The 18,118-nt window shown below is 40.7% G+C and overlaps 1 protein-coding gene across 9 annotated transcripts in view; it reads left to right on the top strand.

Moving 5' to 3' along the window:
- FHOD3 (formin homology 2 domain containing 3) overlaps window positions 1-18,118 on the top strand; it is a 407,898-nt gene that overhangs the window by 32,446 nt on the left and 357,334 nt on the right. For all 9 annotated transcript variants that reach the window (XM_087759886.1, XM_087759866.1, XM_087759824.1 and 6 more), the window contains exon 2: window positions 3,100-3,206. In XM_087759886.1, coding sequence (XP_087616012.1) covers window positions 3,100-3,206 — 107 coding nt within the window. The remainder of the gene's footprint in view (window positions 1-3,099; window positions 3,207-18,118) is intronic.

Here is an 18,118-nt window from a genome sequence, read left to right as displayed (position 1 = left end):
AACGTGTCGTGAATGAACTAGATGGGGCCATTTGTGAGGGTCTCCAGAGACGGGAGAATTGATGCGTAGCAGATAAACATGGGATTAACATTGAACAGAAGGGGAGAGACCAACCTTCTGAATTGCTACTAATAAGCACTAATGAGTGAACATCAGCCATCCTTTGTGCTGAAAACTGCAGGCAATTTACTAATTAAAAATAATTCATAAGGTGGTTCCTCTTTCTGTGTTCTGCCTGTAAAAATATGTGTGCAAGTGAAGCTTGGAGGGAAAGTAGCAAAGTGTTCCTATATAAGGATGATTTCAGAGTTCATTGCCTTAATACTTACACTCTTTTAAAAGTGTTGTTTTGCTCCCTTCCATCTCTGTGTGTACACATTCAAGAGAGAAAAAAAAAATCTTTTTGGCAAGACTCAATGTTAAGTAATGGAAATAAAAGATATTGCTGTTTCTCCTGTTACCCTAATGCTCTTATTAATGGATACAGCGTACAATGTACAGGGTTTTAAAGCCTGAATGGTTACTATATTCAGCTGAAACTATGGAGATGAGATGAAAATAGGTAGAATGTACTTATTCTTCTTTATTTTGTACATGAAGTACTTCCTGTTCTCATCGTACTTTTTCTACACTAAAGTCATAAGACATTAGTAAAGCAGAGTTCCTTTTCCCTAATTATGCAGTATAATTGGAAATTGTGGGCAAATCTCCTAATCTCCATAGTGACAGCAGAACATTTATCTAATTAGTAGTTTGCCTTTTGGCATTACTTTGAATAAATTAGCATTTCATTAGATACCCTGGGCTACTGGGAGAAAGTTTCCCAGAGTAGTATTTAGTCTGTCTCTCTAAAGAGTGTATTTTGAATTAGCATAGGTTAATAATACGCTTTGTAACTGGAAAGATACAGAATAGTAATACTGTTGTTATTCTTAATATCAGAGGGCTGTGCTTGGAGTTTCTTTGCTTTCTTTAATCCCCAGGAGTCACAGTAAAAACTTATGTCGCCTTATTTGATGACTTACTCTTTCCCCAGGGGAAAAAAAGGGAAGAAAAAATGGAACGGGTTTAGGTTTGAAATGTGACTTGACCTCCTCCCTCTACCCTTTCTCTTTCTCCAGAGGATGAACTTTTCTTTCAGATCACAAACAGTGCAAAGCATATAGTGGTGTGGACTAAGCCAAAAGTCATGCTCTATGGCTTGCTAATTATAAATGTGCTCTTCTGCAGTATTTCCAGTGCATCTAATCCAGAATAATCAAAGACTATTTGTATTCTTTTTTTGCATATATAAATCAGTGATAGGAAACTGGGTGACTATGTTTTGGTATTGACTGCCAGATAAGAAGTGTGGCTGCTTATTATGCTTTCCTGAACAGCTACTGGGAACCCATAACTTTGATGGGAAGTTAAAACAGCTAATTCATCAAAGATGGACTCTCATTGATTTTTCTTTCTTAGTGTAAAAAGAGCAGAAAGAAAAATCCATGGATGTGATAAAGGGTTGTAATTTCTTTTCCTTGAGTCACTGGCTATTCCAGACTCTTGCTTACCCCTTCAAAGAGTTGTCGGCTGCCACCTGTGGCAGAAGATTGGTATGAAGTATGGTGTTAAATATTCACCTCTTCCAAAAGTGGCCTTTGCATTAGGGATGTACATTTACACCACCATCGTCATGGTTACCTTTTGGTAGACAGAGGCATGCAAAGGACCTGCCAGTTTGTTTTGCCAAATCCAGAAGAATGAAGCATCTTCTGTTTGGCAGGCTGGTCTGAGACTGGCTATCAGACTGGATTTTGTACATCTAGTAGCACAACACATCTGGGGCTTACAGTATTTGTGAACTTGGAACCGGTTACAAAAGGACCCCCTGTGTGGTGCTGACACATGAAGGTCCACAGCAGCCTGTCCAGCTGGGCTCAGTGATGGCAGTTTTTCTGCTTCTGGGCTGGGTTCTCCAGGCTGTCCAAGGCAGATGGCCACTTACTCCCTAGTGGTGAGGTAGGACAACCCTGTACTTTCACCTGCCCTTTGGTAAATGTTTTCTTGTTTCCCTGCCCTGGCAAGGCTTTTTTCCTCGTTCCTTGTGATTTGACGCTGGGTTATCTCATCGTGAGAGAGGAGCTCGTGTTACTTCCTAGCTCTTCCCTCGGGCTTCTTCAGTTACCCCTCTCAATCCAGTAATTATTTTATAGTCCTGTGCAATAAGCTAGCCAGAGTTTTTGGGGTGGATCTTCCTAGACCACCTTCTGTGATGAGCTCCCCATAAAAAACCCCAGAAAATTCCTTTTCTAACTTTGATCAAATCTAGCTTTTTTTTAACAACAGCTGCAACAATTAATGGAAAACTTGAGGGAAGACAGGATGGAAATAAAGAGGGCTTATTAATTGCTCTCTCCCTCATCGGCGTCATTGCAGGCAGGTTCCTGCTTTCGGGTCTGGTCCTTGGTTACCTCAATACCTTTGTAGCAAGTTGGTGCATGTGTCCGGTCCTCCCCCCTGGTGCCTAGGAAGGTCTTCCCTGCAACCTCTGAGGCAGGTTAGCACCTGGCCCAAAAATGAGAATGCCAGAAAATCTGGGCTTTGGTTGACTGCGCTCCCCCTTGCTGCAGGACCCCAACTCTTGTCTGCCACACCTTGCACTGTCCCTTGGCTGTATCCTTCCGTATCCTTCCTCGTGGGGGACGTTCAGTAGCTCATGAAATAGCTGCTTCTTCCATCCACCTCCATCCAGGGGCCCACTGCTTAAATGGACTGTAAGAACAGAGAACAATCATTTGTATCCTAGATATAGATTTAAATTAACTTCTCTTTCCTTACAGGATGCTAAAGGTACTGTGATAAAACCCTCTAATCTCCTTCTATATGTTCAAATAAATTTCTCTGTGTTTGTTAGTTATGTTGATATTGTTGTGACCAAGCATGGTCTAGTGAATGTGGATTTGGGATGGCATAAATTGCTGAACAGCACCCATTTTCTTATCCACTCCCTACATATGGTTTGCATTAGAGAGATCTTGTCTGGGGACCTGGAAAATGGGAAGGTGACTTTAGAGAGAATGACTGCTGTAGTCTAATGATTTGAATTTTGTTCTACAGCTTGATGACTGCACCCTGCAATTGTCTCACAATGGTACCTATCTGGATCTAGAATCGACCCTAGCAGAACAAAGAGATGAATTGGAAGGCTTCCAGGAGGATGCTGGGTAAGTAAATATTTACTAAGTTTAGATAAATAAGCATATTTTTCCAGAAGCATTGAGGTTTCGGGAGTGTGTGTGGTTGACTTGGTACGTTCAGGTCAGCATAGGAACAGAAAAGATAAAATCCCTTCCTCTGTAAGTACATATGTCTCCCCCTTTCCATGATTGAGTTGTATGACTTTTCTATTTACATTCACTCTTACGGTATCTCTAAAAGAAGATGGCATACTGTAAGAAATATATCAAGGTGGATATCTTTACTAGTCCAGTAAATATTTATAGTTCTTTGGAACTTGATAAATGAGGGTGCTTGGTTCTGAGAACTCTGAGATCTTTCTTATACAATGATAGCTGGTGTAGAAGATTATATTACGGTGGTGCTCCTGAAGTTATAAAGTCAATTTCTTTGTGCCTTGAGATTTAAGTCTTCCTTTTATTCTTGGAGAAAAGACCTGTGTTGATTTCTTTTTTACTCCTGGAATTGATTTAGCCAGCCTAGGGAGTGTGTGGGGGGTGGTGGTGTTTGAATATTCTCCTCTCTTGCTTTCCTCCCCCCCCCCTTTTTTTTTTTTTTTAATTATTGCTGGCACACATGGATTGCTATGATACAGCTTTCCATAAACTATCTCTGAGAACTGAAAGTGAAAACAAAAGTTAGCATCAATGTGTGTCTGTGTGAATGCATGTATAAAATTTGCTTTTTAGAAGAATTTCTTTTTTCTGGGCCTTTTAGGCAACTGTCTTGTTTAAGATATAAAATGAACAGACAGTCTAGAGCTATTTTTGCCTTGCTGGTTGCTATATTGGACTGGATAGTTGTAATTAACTTTACGGGTGCCTTTTGGCATGGACTTCACGCATGTGAGTAATGTAGCTGTGCCAGAAGGAAATTAACTGCATTCTGAATTGGTCAGGGCTTGTTAACACCAAGAGATGCAGCCCTTTTGCTGATACTGGTTTACCAACTTTTTGTGATAGCTGTCTTGTCTTTGAATGTTTCTTACAAATTTAAACTGTGCCTCTGAAGATTATTTTATGTGAAGAATTTTAAATAATGTTATAGATATTCATGTATGTGCATTTGTGTATGTGTTCTTCATACATACCAGTTTTGGGCATGTTTTTATAAGCAATGGAAGGTAAAGAAACTGTTCTCTTAGAAATTAAATTAGTTAAAAGAAAGTTCTTCGATACACAGAGTGGCCAATACAGCTGAACTGAGCCTCCCTTCCTATGCAACAGGAGTGTTGAGTATAGAAGTTGATCTAGTCTTCAGTTTTATGCAGAGGTGATAAAAATTGCTGCAAAGAACAGCAAGTTCTTATTTCCAGCTAACTTTATAATTAGTTGAAAGCAACTAAGATGAAGGAAAAACTTTTCTCTTTTGATAGTTTTTTGTAGTAGTATGCATGAGTTGTTAATTCACACTTTCTTTCCTTTCCATTGATGTCTCCATGATAATTATAATAATTTTAACTTCATTGCCTTTGATACCCCACCATGGCATTCCCAACTAATTCAGCAAGCTGGAGACTGGTTGGTGCTTTTTCTGCCAGACTTTACATTTGAAATGGCGAGCTACCTTCCACCTTGTTTTAATTCCTTCTTCCTCTGGGCACGTAAAATCAATGATATGAATTGTTCCTGAAACGTGATTCTAATTTTCTCTGTGGTGGCTCGCCTAGGAAATATACCAAAACATGTGGAACTAGCTGCGCTGCTTGGAATTGCATGTCTACTGTGTTGTTTTGAGCTCAAAAATCAGGTTCTGTTTTTGTGTACTTGGCATGTGTGCGCAGGCCTCCTCTTAATTGAGCAACCTATTGTCAGTTGAGTAATTGCTTCTTCCAATGGCTCGTCCTGCCAGGTAATGTGAAGTCTGCTGGGAGGCCCTTCGTTCCTCTGCAAAGGTGGATAGGGAGGTATGAAACTGGGTGTACTAAGGTCCATCACAAAAGCTTGGGCTACAAATTATTATGGCAATTATCTTTTGAAATGGGTTTTGTGAAATGAAAGAGAACAACTTTCACGTCTGTTGTTGTCATGTATGTAGTCCTCACCTTTACTGGTCTCTGCCCTGCTTTCTGAAGTTGTTCCTCTGGTAATTGTGGGTCAATAGGAAGCGCCGTGTTTTCATGTTTCAGCTGCCTGCCTTAGGTGCAATGCCAGGACCAGCTCTTAGGTGCTGCCACTGTAGCAGCTGTGACCCATCTTTCTTCGATGTCTTCCCATTACAGTCCCCCTTCAGACCCTGCTTTCTTACCCTTACGATAAATTCCGCAGGCGGTGGTAGTTGCAAAAGGCTGAAGTGGTGAGAATAGAGGGAAGGAAGAACGAGGGGTGTGTTGGGGAGTAAATCAGCAAGTGAACTACAGGTGAGCACAAAAAGACACGTGCTCTGCTGCAGAAGGAAGAGGGGACAATTGCCTGAGGGGATGCTCTCCTCAGCACCTCCTCTGAGGTGCCTGTAGGTACAAGTGGTATACTTTCCTTGGATAATCCTAGCTTGGGCTTAACCTGCAGTGCTGCCTAAGGACACGGGGGTTGTGCTTTAACTTAATTGTTGTGATGTTGAGGGTTTTTGGTTCCATCTCCCCTACGCACACATACCCAATAACTTGCAGGTTGGAGCCCTGAAATCCTAGCATTTTGCTCTGCTGTGGTGGGATGCAGCTCAGTGAAGTACAAAACCTTGCATTTAGGAGTAATTGGCTAGAGGACAAGTAGGTACTACTGGTCAGGCAGAAAATGAAGAAAGGGGAACATCTGACTTGTCAGCAGCTTGGCAGGAAAGGATCTGATGTTTTTGGGAATGGCGAGCTGAAAGCAAGTCAGTGATTATGGTGCTGTGAAAAAGGTAAGGGGCATCCTAGGGTATAAAGCAGGAATTTAGCCAGTGAAATGCAATGAACTTGGTATCTTCTGTACTAGTGCGGCTTCTTCTGGGTTTTTGCATCCCATTTTTGTCCACATTTCAAGGGAGAATGGAGGAAGATAAGAAAAACCAAAACTTTAGGAATCTGTGAGACCTCTTCCCTGTATGACTTAGTAACATCATCACTTCAGAGTAAATGCAACTTGTGTGATGTTAACCAGAAAAATGAATATTCTAGACATAGGGTAGCAAATGCAATCAGGAATGTCTCCATCCCAGGTTTCTAGCAGACTAAACGCCGGTTTTGGGCCTTACAGCTCTGATCTTTTGCCCCTGCAGAGACCAGAGTGCTGAGCTGGAGTGCTCCTGAGCTGGAGCTGCTGGCTGTGGGCATTGGAGGCTTAGCAGCCTGCTGACTGCGAGGGACTGGCCACAGAAACCGCTTAGTCTAGTCTCTGGGTCATTTCAAGGTCCTGCTCTTAATCTTCAAAGACTTAATTTTCTGAGATTAGGCTACCTCAGGACCTGCATCTCTGCCATGCCCAGGCTGCTGTGCTCATTAGGGTCACTGAAGCTTGCTGAACTCTGAATGAAGGATTTAGTAGCTGGATATTCATGGCATTTATAACATTTTAGATCCTAAGCTGTGGAAACTCCTGTTTATGAGTAATGAGAATGTCCTGCAATCTGGCTGTTTTCAGCATCTCTTTCCCTTGTGTTCCTGTTTGCCCAGGTAAAACTGTGAAGATTTTTTTTTTTAAACACACTGGTGAAAGGAGACATAAATAAACAAACAAACCACAGAGGAAATACATTCTTACAAATTTTTATTGGTGTGAGAGGCTACAGGTATCTGTTTTCTCTTGGAAGGATTGGGTGAGTGTAGTGAAAAATGAGAAGGATTTTTCTTCAAGGGGGAAGAGGAGGATGGTGGCAGTTGGGCTGGAGGTTTATGATGTGTATCTGTAAATAGCAAGTATAAGAAACACATGCACTCATACACAATTTCAAATGAATCCTCTTCCATTATTAAATATAATGAAAAGAGGCTTTTGGTAGTTGCTATCCACTCCAGCAGAATCTAAACTTCTGTTTAGGGAAGGAGAAAACCCAACATGCGTGCCCTCTTACCTTGTAGGGCTGACTGAGCAAAACGTGGACAGACACAGGACTGTTTTCCTGTGTCCACAACTCTCTCTGCTGCCATTTGCACCTTTGGGAATAGCGGTGGGATTCAGGAGAATCAGACTTTTTTTTTACATGGTTTTTTTTTGGGGGGGGGGGGGGAAACGGACGGGACATGGGACAGTGAGGATGAACAGCTGGCCAAGCAATGAGGCTGGCCCTGCAGAAGGTGTCATGACCTTGGGGTCGTGAAGAAGAGCAAGTAGGAAATGGGTCAAGAAGAGCATGTAGGAAAACTGCCTTTCTTTTAAAGTTTGGCATGTATTCATGGTTTGTTTGCTTGTTGTGGTTTTGGTGTGGTGTTCCACCTCCCCCCTGCCCCTGCTGCCTTGCTCCCACCACAAGTTACTTTGTGGATGCTTAATTGTGTGAGGAGGTAACATGGAAGTAGTTTAGGTGGGCTGGCTGTTTTGTTACAGTGCCCGTGACAGGTAATGCTCTTTTCCTTTGTTTACTTGTGATTTCTATAGAGCGAGCAAGAATTGTCAGGAAGTTTATGTGTTTAAATTACCATATAATTGCCCAAGTTCTTTTTATGGGCATGTCTTAACAGGCCCTAATGGTAGCCCACAAGGTAGCGCAGTCCTAAACTCTGGAACACAAAAATGTCAGACAGCATGTGGTGAGCAATGGAGATTTCCTCGGGGAATACGTTTTCAAGACTTCTGTTCAGCAGATAGATTGTTTTAAAGTACTTCTGACAAATCACTTCAGCGCTGATGTTTTTGCGTTCCTTCTAGACACCCTGTCCCAAGCCATTTTTGCTGGGTGAGTCCTGTTTAAGTTGGTTGCCAGATGGTTTCCCTCTTGATGCTGCTGTTCATTCTGGGCTTGATTCAGAATCTGTTGAGGGCAATGGAGTCTGGCAGGGATCTTTAACATTCTTCTCCCACTTATTTTTTGCCGGCTTAGACTTTGTGATTAGCAGAATTGTGAGAATGAAAACTTCTTGTCACTTTTTTACGTCAGGAAGTTGGGGATGCATTTGAAGGTTAACTTGGCTTTTGTCTAATAAAAAATGATGGGGCTCATTTCTTGAAGCAGTACTGAAAACTAGCAGATCCTATGCTGATTTTATATTAGTTTGGACAGAGAGTGTATTTGTATTAGTTGGAAGATGCTCTCGGCTTTCTCTCCGTGTTTTGTCTTGATGTTGTTTCCATAATGTTTCTCAGTTCAAACAGCAAGAAAAATAAGGGAGGTGCTTGTGGGAGATTGTCATGGTGTTGCTGCAAACAGTAGAGACTGTCACCGCTCATTGCAATGATTTACTCGCGTTTTGAAAAATGCATTAGTTCATCTGAATATTTTGATTTCTGTGATATTTGGTTATTACTCTGATCAAATGGTGAATCTGAAAAATGTAATGGATGGTCACAGTAAAAACATGTGACAAAGCAGCAAAACCAAACCAAAACAAAAAACCCCCAAAACCAACCAAGGAAAAGAACCCCCAACAAAACCCAAACAAACAAAAAACCCTAATCAAGACAAGCTTCTTTCTATCAAGATGACTTAGTTTAGGAAGCTGGTTCACACTTAGAGCAGGTGGGGTGTGGAAGCCTTTCTTGTGTTTTGCTTAAGGTGCTCTTTTATATGTCATGTATCATCATCTGTACTTATACAGGTGCAAGGACCAGAAAGGTCAGAACTGTAGAGGAACATGATGTTGCGTGGGGCTGAGCCACAGAGTGACTCAAATGACGCTGCTTTTGATCTCGGCTCTCTTAGGCCTTGAACGGCCTTGTGTGTTCAAGGGTTGCCCTAGGTAGGACCCTCCTGCTGTCTCTTATGCTCTTTCGTTAGAATCTAGATGTATGCAGGCTGTCATATAGCTAAGAGGTTATGGTAAACGTTGGAAGGTATAAGACTACAGGGTAGCAGTATTCCAGTCTATAATGTATCAGATTAACATGTTGAACCATGTTTTGAAGTGAATGATTAGCTAAAACTTTACTTTTGCAAAATAAATAGCCATAAAGATTAAATTTTCACATTTCTAATGAAATAAATTGTTTTTCTGGATGGCGAAGTTCATGCTTTTTTAATTCCTTCCCTCCCAAAGTTTGAGGACAATAGCTGTTACTACCCATGTTTTCAAAACTTTATGCAGTTTTTTAACTTACTAATTTTTAATCCTAATAAAATGTCTTTGTTTATAAAAGGAAAAAATCATTAGATAAAATGTTGGAAATTAATATTTAAGTGAAACTGTAGAAATTAATTTTCATGGTTGTCTTGCGATGTTCCTTGACAGTAAAATGAAACAAAATAACAGGGCCCATACACTTTCCCTGCCTTAGAAACATAGGCAAGGCATTTCTGAGCATTCATGCTTCCAGAGCATGTAATGAAGAATAATTAGCAAATGTTACATGTATTTCATAGAGCCTGACAAATGAGACATGTGACTTTGAAGGATGTGCCTTTAAAGTAGGATGGAGGGAATTAACACTTCAACATTCCACCACACAAATTATTGACCCGTTATGAGATACGGATTTCTTGTCAGTGGATCTTCTTGACAAGATATCTTGTGCAGATGACGACTGTCAAATTAAGCTTTTCTACTACTAGTAAAATGCTACTACTTTTGTAGTTAAAGAATGACCACTGTTGTATGAATGTAAAATAAATTTAGAAAACAAGCATCTGAATAAATAATAGCAGACTTGAATAAATTTTACTGCAGACCGAGGCTTGTTTTCTAATGTATTCTCAGCTTTAAAGCTGGCTTGATGGTGTGGAAGTAAACCGCTTCTGTGCATATCTAGGTCAGAGACTACAAGCCACTTTGCTCACACCAGAAGACACAAAATGCAAGATCTGTCTGGGCTTGTGGAAGGAACTTATGGTCACCTAATTTCATGGGCTGGCCAGGAGGGAGCTGGAAGGTGGCAGTAAGCACAGAAATTACAGCGATTGCAAGTGTCTGTGGTCTGTAGCTGATGCCTGGGGACATTAAATGGGGATGTAGTCAATGCACCGTACAGCTTCTTTCCTGTCGAGACAGAGAACCCGCAGGCAAGTGGCTTAGAAAAACGTTAGGAGGGACTGCGTAGTCTTACTTTCAGTAGTGTGCTGATGTGTCCTTCAAAGGGGGAAACAGAGCTGGTTTTGCTCTTCTCCCTACACCCCCAGTCTTCAAGCTGTGCTATGCTCCTTCTGGCAGAGAAGGAGCCAACATCCATAGTGGCACCTTCCCCAGCTTGGAAGAGGAGGCAGGTCATTGCTGCGTGAGCTCTTCCCCGCTCTGCGCGGTTTTGGGAGAGCAGGAGCCTGGGATCGGCAGACCTGACTGGGGCAGGTCATGGGCAGCTCTTGGAGTTGATGCTTGTGAAATGCCAAGGGACCCAGTCGTCTTGCCCCGTGCTTCTGGGAGTAGTGTCAAAAGCTCACGCAAGCTTTTGGGGTGTGGGACAGCACCTCAAATCCTAAGCACTAAAATGTTCTGTGGTCTGGTTTAGTCCTGTGGTTTCTTTTTTGTGGGTGGTTTTTTGGTGAGGGTGTCTTTCTGTTGGGTTTTTTGAGAGCTTGACTCATGATTTCATGGCTTGTGGTTGTCAGTACTGAAACAGCTGTGTCTCCTCCCCTACTTTGCCCCAGAGTTTACTCACAGCTCTCTGTTGTTGAGGGAAAAATCTACATCTGCACCAAGGTATCTGTGGAAACATTTGAAGACTTTCTATTTTTGAATTCTAGTGATTAATGCTGGCGAATGAATACAGTAAGAGTGCTTTTCTTTAAAAATTATTTCCATTGCAAAATGTATTGCAAAAATACTGTTGTGTTTAGCTGTCTCCCAGCCTGTTACATACCAAATACAGGGCCAAACCAAAAAGCGTCGGAATAATTCTTACAGTTTTTCCTAGGACAACGTTTTTTTAAGATAGTCTAATTTGGCATTCAGGTTGACATGTGAAAATAGCTGAGGAGCCCGATATTTTAGGGTGGAAACTTAAATAAAAACAGTGTATAGAACCAGCTGATGCCAGATGTTTTATTTAAAAACATTTAATTTTATTAACATTGAAGGTCCTTAATAGCTCTTGTGCATTCTGCCCTCCTTGTTGATGACGAGGTTATAAGCTAAGCGAGCAGCTTTCGAGACTTGGAAATGTGTTTCTCTTCAGTTTCCGAGGAGGAAATCCCTTCCTCTCTCCATAAACAGATCATCTGCGGAGCTTCATGTAAGGCTGCCAGAAAGCACTGCAGGACTGCTCCGAACTCGACTCCTGTTGTGAGTAAAACCATCGATTCGAGGATCTAGACCTCGAACACCACCACCAGGTGCACCCACTGTCTGCCAGTGCAGCTTGCAAACTGATGTAGAATTGCAGCGTAATTGCCCGGAGTGTGCAGGCAGCTGAGTGAGTTTGTGCTGGGTAATTAGTAAAAGCTGTGAACTTGCTACACTTCCTTTTGCACAGCAACTATTTGTGTGTGTGCTCCTACCCTCTGGTAAATGCAAAGTAGACGTGTATAGGCCAGCTCACACTCTTTTTATCCCATGGTAATTCATCTGTTTGTGTGCTTGGTGTGTGTTTGTTTTACCACCGATTAAACTAAGGTAATAATCTGCTTCTGATAAAAATAAGTGTCTCCAATTTAACCTTCAGTGGTGAACTGACAGCGTAAATAACTGCGAATCTGTGACTAGCCTAGGATCTCTAGTAATGAAGCCATGAAAACTAGCGACCTCTGCCAGGGTTAAGACCACAGCAGTACAGCAAAATATTAATTTATTTCACATTTACTACTTAGTAATTGTGCTTGCTAGCAAAAGCATTGATGGCCCAGCAATAAATGCAAAGCCCATTTCCTAAATGGAATTACTATGGAGAAATAAGTGGCCTGAGGGCAAAGTGTTATATTTAAGAACTTGTATGTCAAGTTATGAGAGCCCTTGCCAAATATGATGCTGATGGAAAACTTCCAAAAATCAGAGCGAGACCCAAAGAAGCATATTGATCAGTGGAAAGTAGAACTTATTTTTATGTACTTATATTTACATACCCACATGCATGTCCTACTGCAAAGCAGGACAGTTTTTAAAATAGTTCCTGCTGAGTCTGGTTAAACTAATCACATCCTGGGAAAGAGCATAATTGGCCAATTAAGCCAGTAGGACATTGCTTTGAAATGTGTGTTGTGTGGCTTTGGGAAATCTCTTCTTTGGGTTATCTTTTTAGTATCATCAATTACATTGGTAAGTCATAAAAGATAGGGTTTTTTTTTCTTCAAGGTATGAGAGAATGATTTCTAGTAGAAGGGAAAAGTTTATGAAAAACTATTAAAGCTACTTCTTCCACACTACTTAAGTCAGGTTTTGATTATTTTCATTACAAAGAAATTGGAGCTCTTTTTGATACTATAAGTAAGTGTTATTCTTTGATACTATAAGTAAGTAAATTCTTTGTGAGAATGAAGTGATTGTGCAGGTGCCCCTTTGCTTCTGCTCTGTGACTCTGGAATTTTTCTAATGAAGTTGGCCTGGCACTTTGTTCTCCTGGAACTAAAACTGTGGGTCCCACAACGTGGCTGGGAGCACCAGAGGAGCCCTTTCCCTGAAGAGGTGGAAGCATCAAGTGACCCGATTCGGGGACACTCATTTATTTTACTTTCCTCCTTGCTCCTTTGTACTGAAGGTTCTCAGTACTGATTCTTTTTTTTTTTTCCCCCAAGGCATTTGTTGATCCAAGTGCAAAGAGGTTTTAAATGAGAATCCAAATGTAACATGAACTTCAAAGTGCAGGTGATAGCAAAACCACATGACCAGAAGGTACCCAGTGTGAAGGTGCCTGGGAGGAATGTGCAGCCAGAGTTTTTGAAAGCTACTGACAGCGCTGGGAAATACATAACTGAGGAATTGGAAAGCATTGGTCAAGTGACGTGTCGTATCTTAAGAATGTGATGCAAGGTTGACAAGAAGTGAGGAAAGAAGCCTTCTGCTTTTGTGTTTTACCCAGAAGCAATATTATTGTTAAAATAGCACTTGTAATGCAAATCTCTTCACCATTTGCCAACTCATAAAGTTTGAGTTTTCTTAATGCAAAAATATAAGGTGGAGATCTAACTGATCACGCCATCAGTGTTTCACAAAATGAAAGGATAGACTTCCTGCTGAAAACAATTATGTATGGGTTGAGCTTTTGGGGTGGGAAGGGAATTCATTTGTTCATGAATAAGGACAGCTCTTGTAAAATGATTACTTGCCGTCTGTGAAGGCAGCAGTCAGTGCTCAAGTATTTTAGGGGCTGTTAGAAGGTTATTGTTTTAATGTGTGGAAATTGAGCCATTAACATCTGAGAAATAACCGGCATGATGATTCAGAAAGTTAGGGGAAAGGGGTGGGGAGGGGATTCTCATTTTCCAGCTTGTGAGGTTTGCTTGTGCAGAAACTACTAGAAAGGACAAATGGAACAAACGCTTCCCTATTTTAACTTGCTGCATTTCAGTGTGTGAAAGTGATTCATTGCCTTTTGGTAAAAATCATTGCCTTGTGATGAGGTACACTGAAGACTCCACCCAGACCTTTACCAACATACACTCAGAATACATTAGTAATAAATAATTAGGCACTATTAATGTGGTTTATAACACATACTTGGTGAATCCATTGAATGTTTCACTCGCCCCTTTTGAGTTTCTCATTTTTCTTCCCCCTTCTCCTTCCATCCTATTTCATTTCCATTTAAAAAGGGGAATTAAAAAGAAAGATGAAAACTCGGCCTAGTAAATGTTGTGCTTGGGAAGAGTGACAGTCTGTATGCAGTCCTTATTTGCACAGTTATACAGGCAAGGGTGTGTTAGCCAGGGTGCTCTTCCTTTCCTTGGCAGTCGCATGGAACTTTTTGCATGGTATATAGGTTGTTAATAGGGAAAGAGGCAGTTAATTGTTAAATTCATGTTGGCAAACACAGAACTTCAATATTGGAATAATCCGCAGGGGGGAAAAAAACCATGTGCAAGTCTCAGCATACTTTGTTCCTTTGCATACTCTTGTTTACACTAATAATCTGCAAGATTTTGCCTGCCCAGTTTTTGTTTAGGGAATACGCCACTGTGATTATTTCTACCTGGATTAGTCAAGTTTTAATTATTTTTATTAATGAAGAGTGAACAGGCATCTGAATATTCTGTCTCTCTACTTATTTTTATCTGCTCTTGTCAAATGACTGTTACTTTAGTAAATGTGTTATGGTCCGGGAATGCTCTGAATAAAATCACTATGTTAAATGATTAGATGACTTGCAAGTGTATCGCAAGAACATGATGTGGACACATTCTGACTTAACGCTAAGTTTTTAGATGGAAAAACTGAGGTAAAAAAGAAAAGTCCACTGACTTCCTTTGAAGATGGGTGTGTATGTTTGCCTCCAACCCCCTGTCATATACCAGAAAGGGTTACTAGTGCTGTCATCCATTTGAAGTGTATTGGAAGTCAATCTTAGCATGTAAAAGACACTTTTTTAAAAAAAAAATATTTTATTTCCTGAACTCCTTTGTTTCTATTATTCAATAAGGATAACATGAGCTTGAACATGACAGTTGGATTGTTGGATGATGATCTGTGAAGAACTTCAAAAAAGTTATTTGTTTGGATAAGATTTTCAGATGACTTTCAGAGAGATTCTTAATTCCTCTCTCCATGCACGTGTGTGCGCGCTCTCTCTCTCAAAAGACTTGGCTTTTATACAACATTTTCTTTTAAGCGTCAGAGTTGTTTTTGCATCTCTTGAGTCTGCAATTGAATGGAGAAGCATATTGTATTGAAACTGCAGTCAAACCGTATCTTAACAGCTTTGAAATCAAAGCCTAGGATTTATGCTGTCTGATTAATAGCAGGTTAAGAAACACTTTCCTTATTGTGTGTGCTGGCTCACAGATCTCTTTCAGGGAAAACCTGATAGACTTGAGTGCTTGAACTGTGCCAAAAACTTCATCCCTTATGCATTCAACAAGGAATAGTTTGTTTTCCACTGCTGATGTGGAGTACCTTAAGCTATGAAGCGACTCACTGTGAGGCAATACCCCATCGCAGAAGCGTTTTCCACTCCCTGAAATGCGTGTGCAAGTGAAGATGGAAATGCATAGGTGCTGAAAGGAAAATGTGAAAGCCAGTTGCAAAAATAACGCACTTTAGAGTGTGTCTGTCGCCATGTATTTGCTTCTGGTGGCGTGCTCTTGTCCAGGCTTCTCTTGTGGGAGTCAATGGCTCCTTCTTGAGCTTAGGGATTGTTGTTGGGTGCTGCTCTCATTAAGCTACTCCTCTTGAAATACACAGGTGTGATTACTGGAGAAGGCTGATGGTCCACCAAGAAACCTGAGTACTATGAGAGACTGTAACAAAATGTGAAGCATGTGTTAGACATGTGTGCTTTTGAAAGCTTTCCACTAAGAGCAGGATCTGTGTTAGGCAGGTTTTCATAATGGTTAGGTTGTTGCATCAGGCAGAAGTAGATGCAGAATTGTTATAGAATAAGTTGGCAATTTAGGCTGACCTTATATGCTGGCCAAGTCTGAAAACATTTTCAATGTTTATTATGAATTGGTATATTTACTCAGTTACTAAGTTGAGGTTAGTTTTCATCCAGCCTGTGCCATCTTTGGGATAAACGGGCAACAACAGCCCATGGTGTTAGTTTAGCATGATTCAGTAACCTGTTGTGTTTGCTTTGCTAGTGGTCGTGAAGGACGATGGAAATATCTGATTATTTCAAGAGAGGCTTGGGACAAGGCAAACTGATGTCTGGTTGATCTGTTACCACCTGGTTCAGGGTTGGCCTTTCTTTCAGTGATTTACTGGTATTGAACCAATAACAGTGTGAAAGACTGATTTATGGAGGAGGGTTTGAAGGCTGGGCAGTGGGAAACCTTCCTGCCTAATAACAATTGAAACTAATAAAAATGCAAGGTGCCCAAGCGTTTGCCAGTATCTGATTTCACCTTCTTTCCCCTAATTTGGTGAAACTGAAGAAGGTGAGCCTTTATGTGTTTTTACGTAGCATTTCACAAGTTACATGCAGGCAGCAAACATGAGCCGATTGCTATTCACAGTGCTCTGAAGGAGGACGAGGAAGAGTGGATGCGAGGAGGGAGGACGTAAGCTGTGCTGTTAGCCCAGTGTGGCAATGGGAAAGATAAGGTCCATGCTCTGGACCTCCAAACTTAAAATCCCTTTGCTGCTGTTGCCAGTTTAAATTTAAACGTTTAGAATTTGTTTTCTGTTGCATCTAGGCTGCCTTGCCAGAAGCTCTGTTGGGATCCGAAGGAAATGCTACCTCCTGGTTTAAAAAGGAGAGCACATACACACACGTACAAACTACTCAAATTTTCAGAGGTTTTGTGTAATTTTCCTTTCTAGCACAGCAAGGGTTTCCACAGAGCGAATGATTTTTGGTCTCTGAGTTATCCTAAAGAATTATCCCTGTATAGAACCGACTGATAACACTAACCTTAAAGGCTGAAATCCTTGCTTGGAACAGAGTAAAATGAAGGCTGTGGGAATATTCTAGTTTAACACTGCTGTGAGGGTAGGGTGTGATTGTTTATTATTAATTATTATTATTATTTTAATTAAAGAACAAATGAACCAACCAAAATCTTCCCAACAAGATGCATCACTCTTAAAGAAAGTCCAGACACCAGTGTGGTTGGCTTAGTGGTATAATCCAAATTATAGATCATAGAGATGGGGGATTTCACTTATTTACTGTGTAGCTGCATGAATATGTGTAACACGTCACGGAAGAATTGGATTCAAGTTTGCCATTATGGGGCTAACTTTTCTTATATTCTTTAAAAATTTGAAAAATGGAAGGACGTAGAGACCCTTGCAAAGAGTAGAGCTGACTCTCTTATCAACATTAACTGAAAGGCTCCAAGTTGTTTGTGAACTAAAAGTGTGGCTTCTAACAGCACCAGACTTTGCTTCTGCTTGTGATTACCTTTTTATGATTCAGGTGTCTGTGCTACAGACTTTTTTTTTTTGGGTGAGTATAATGAAGAACAGTAAGTTTGCTGAGAGCTGACTACGTTGCTGGAGAGTGTTATTAAAATGCTTGGAGTTGATCTGTTGCTGTGCTATAGACCTGTGACTTTTTCCGTGGACATAAAGTATTGTGTAGAAAGCAAAACAGAAGGAGCCCAGAAGGGTGTAGCATGACCTGATCCTGTAGACTGGGTGACACCCAAACTTCTAATGATCTCCTCTTAATGAGATATTAAGTAGTCATTAAGAAAGCTTGAAAAGTAATTTTTTAATTCAGTTTTAAATGATAAAATAAGGTGTTTTCAGAAGCATGAGATTGTTTTAAAACAAACTAAATTTATTGAATAGAAATACCTGGGTCTTTAGCAAAATATTAGGAGGTCTGAATGGTTGCCTGTCCTGAAAGAAAGGTTTGTCAGGAAAGAAAGAAAACATTGGAATAGAAAATGTATGCTAATTGGTACGTTCTCCTATCATACAAAGATGAATTTTGACAGGGGAGTGACTGTGGTCTTCCTTGCTAATAATGGCAACGAATTGTAACTGGGTATTTACATAAAAATCCTGTTTTTGATACTGGCAATGCTTTAGTGTAGATCTGAGAAGGAGGAACGTCTGTCATGTAGTAAAATAAGCTCCCTTAAAAATTCCTTTCAAAGTTCCCTTGAAACATTAAGAGGAGAACTGTGAAGGGGTTTTGTTGTTGTTGGTTTTTTTGGTTTTAGTTTTTTTAGTGTTTGTTGTGTCTGTCTGCCCCCCCCCCCCGCCCCCGTTTGTTTTCTTTCTTTGTGTTTTCTCCCTAATGCAACAGTTTCAGTATTTCTCTTCTGGTCCAGGAATTGCTAGGCTTAAACCTAGGCT

This window comes from Nipponia nippon, unplaced genomic scaffold (assembly GCF_047370975.1).
Source record: "Nipponia nippon isolate SJK-2023a ecotype South Korea unplaced genomic scaffold, ASM4737097v1 scaffold_1, whole genome shotgun sequence".
NCBI lineage: Eukaryota > Metazoa > Chordata > Aves > Pelecaniformes > Threskiornithidae > Nipponia > Nipponia nippon.
This window is presented reverse-complemented; position numbering and strand designations above follow the sequence as displayed.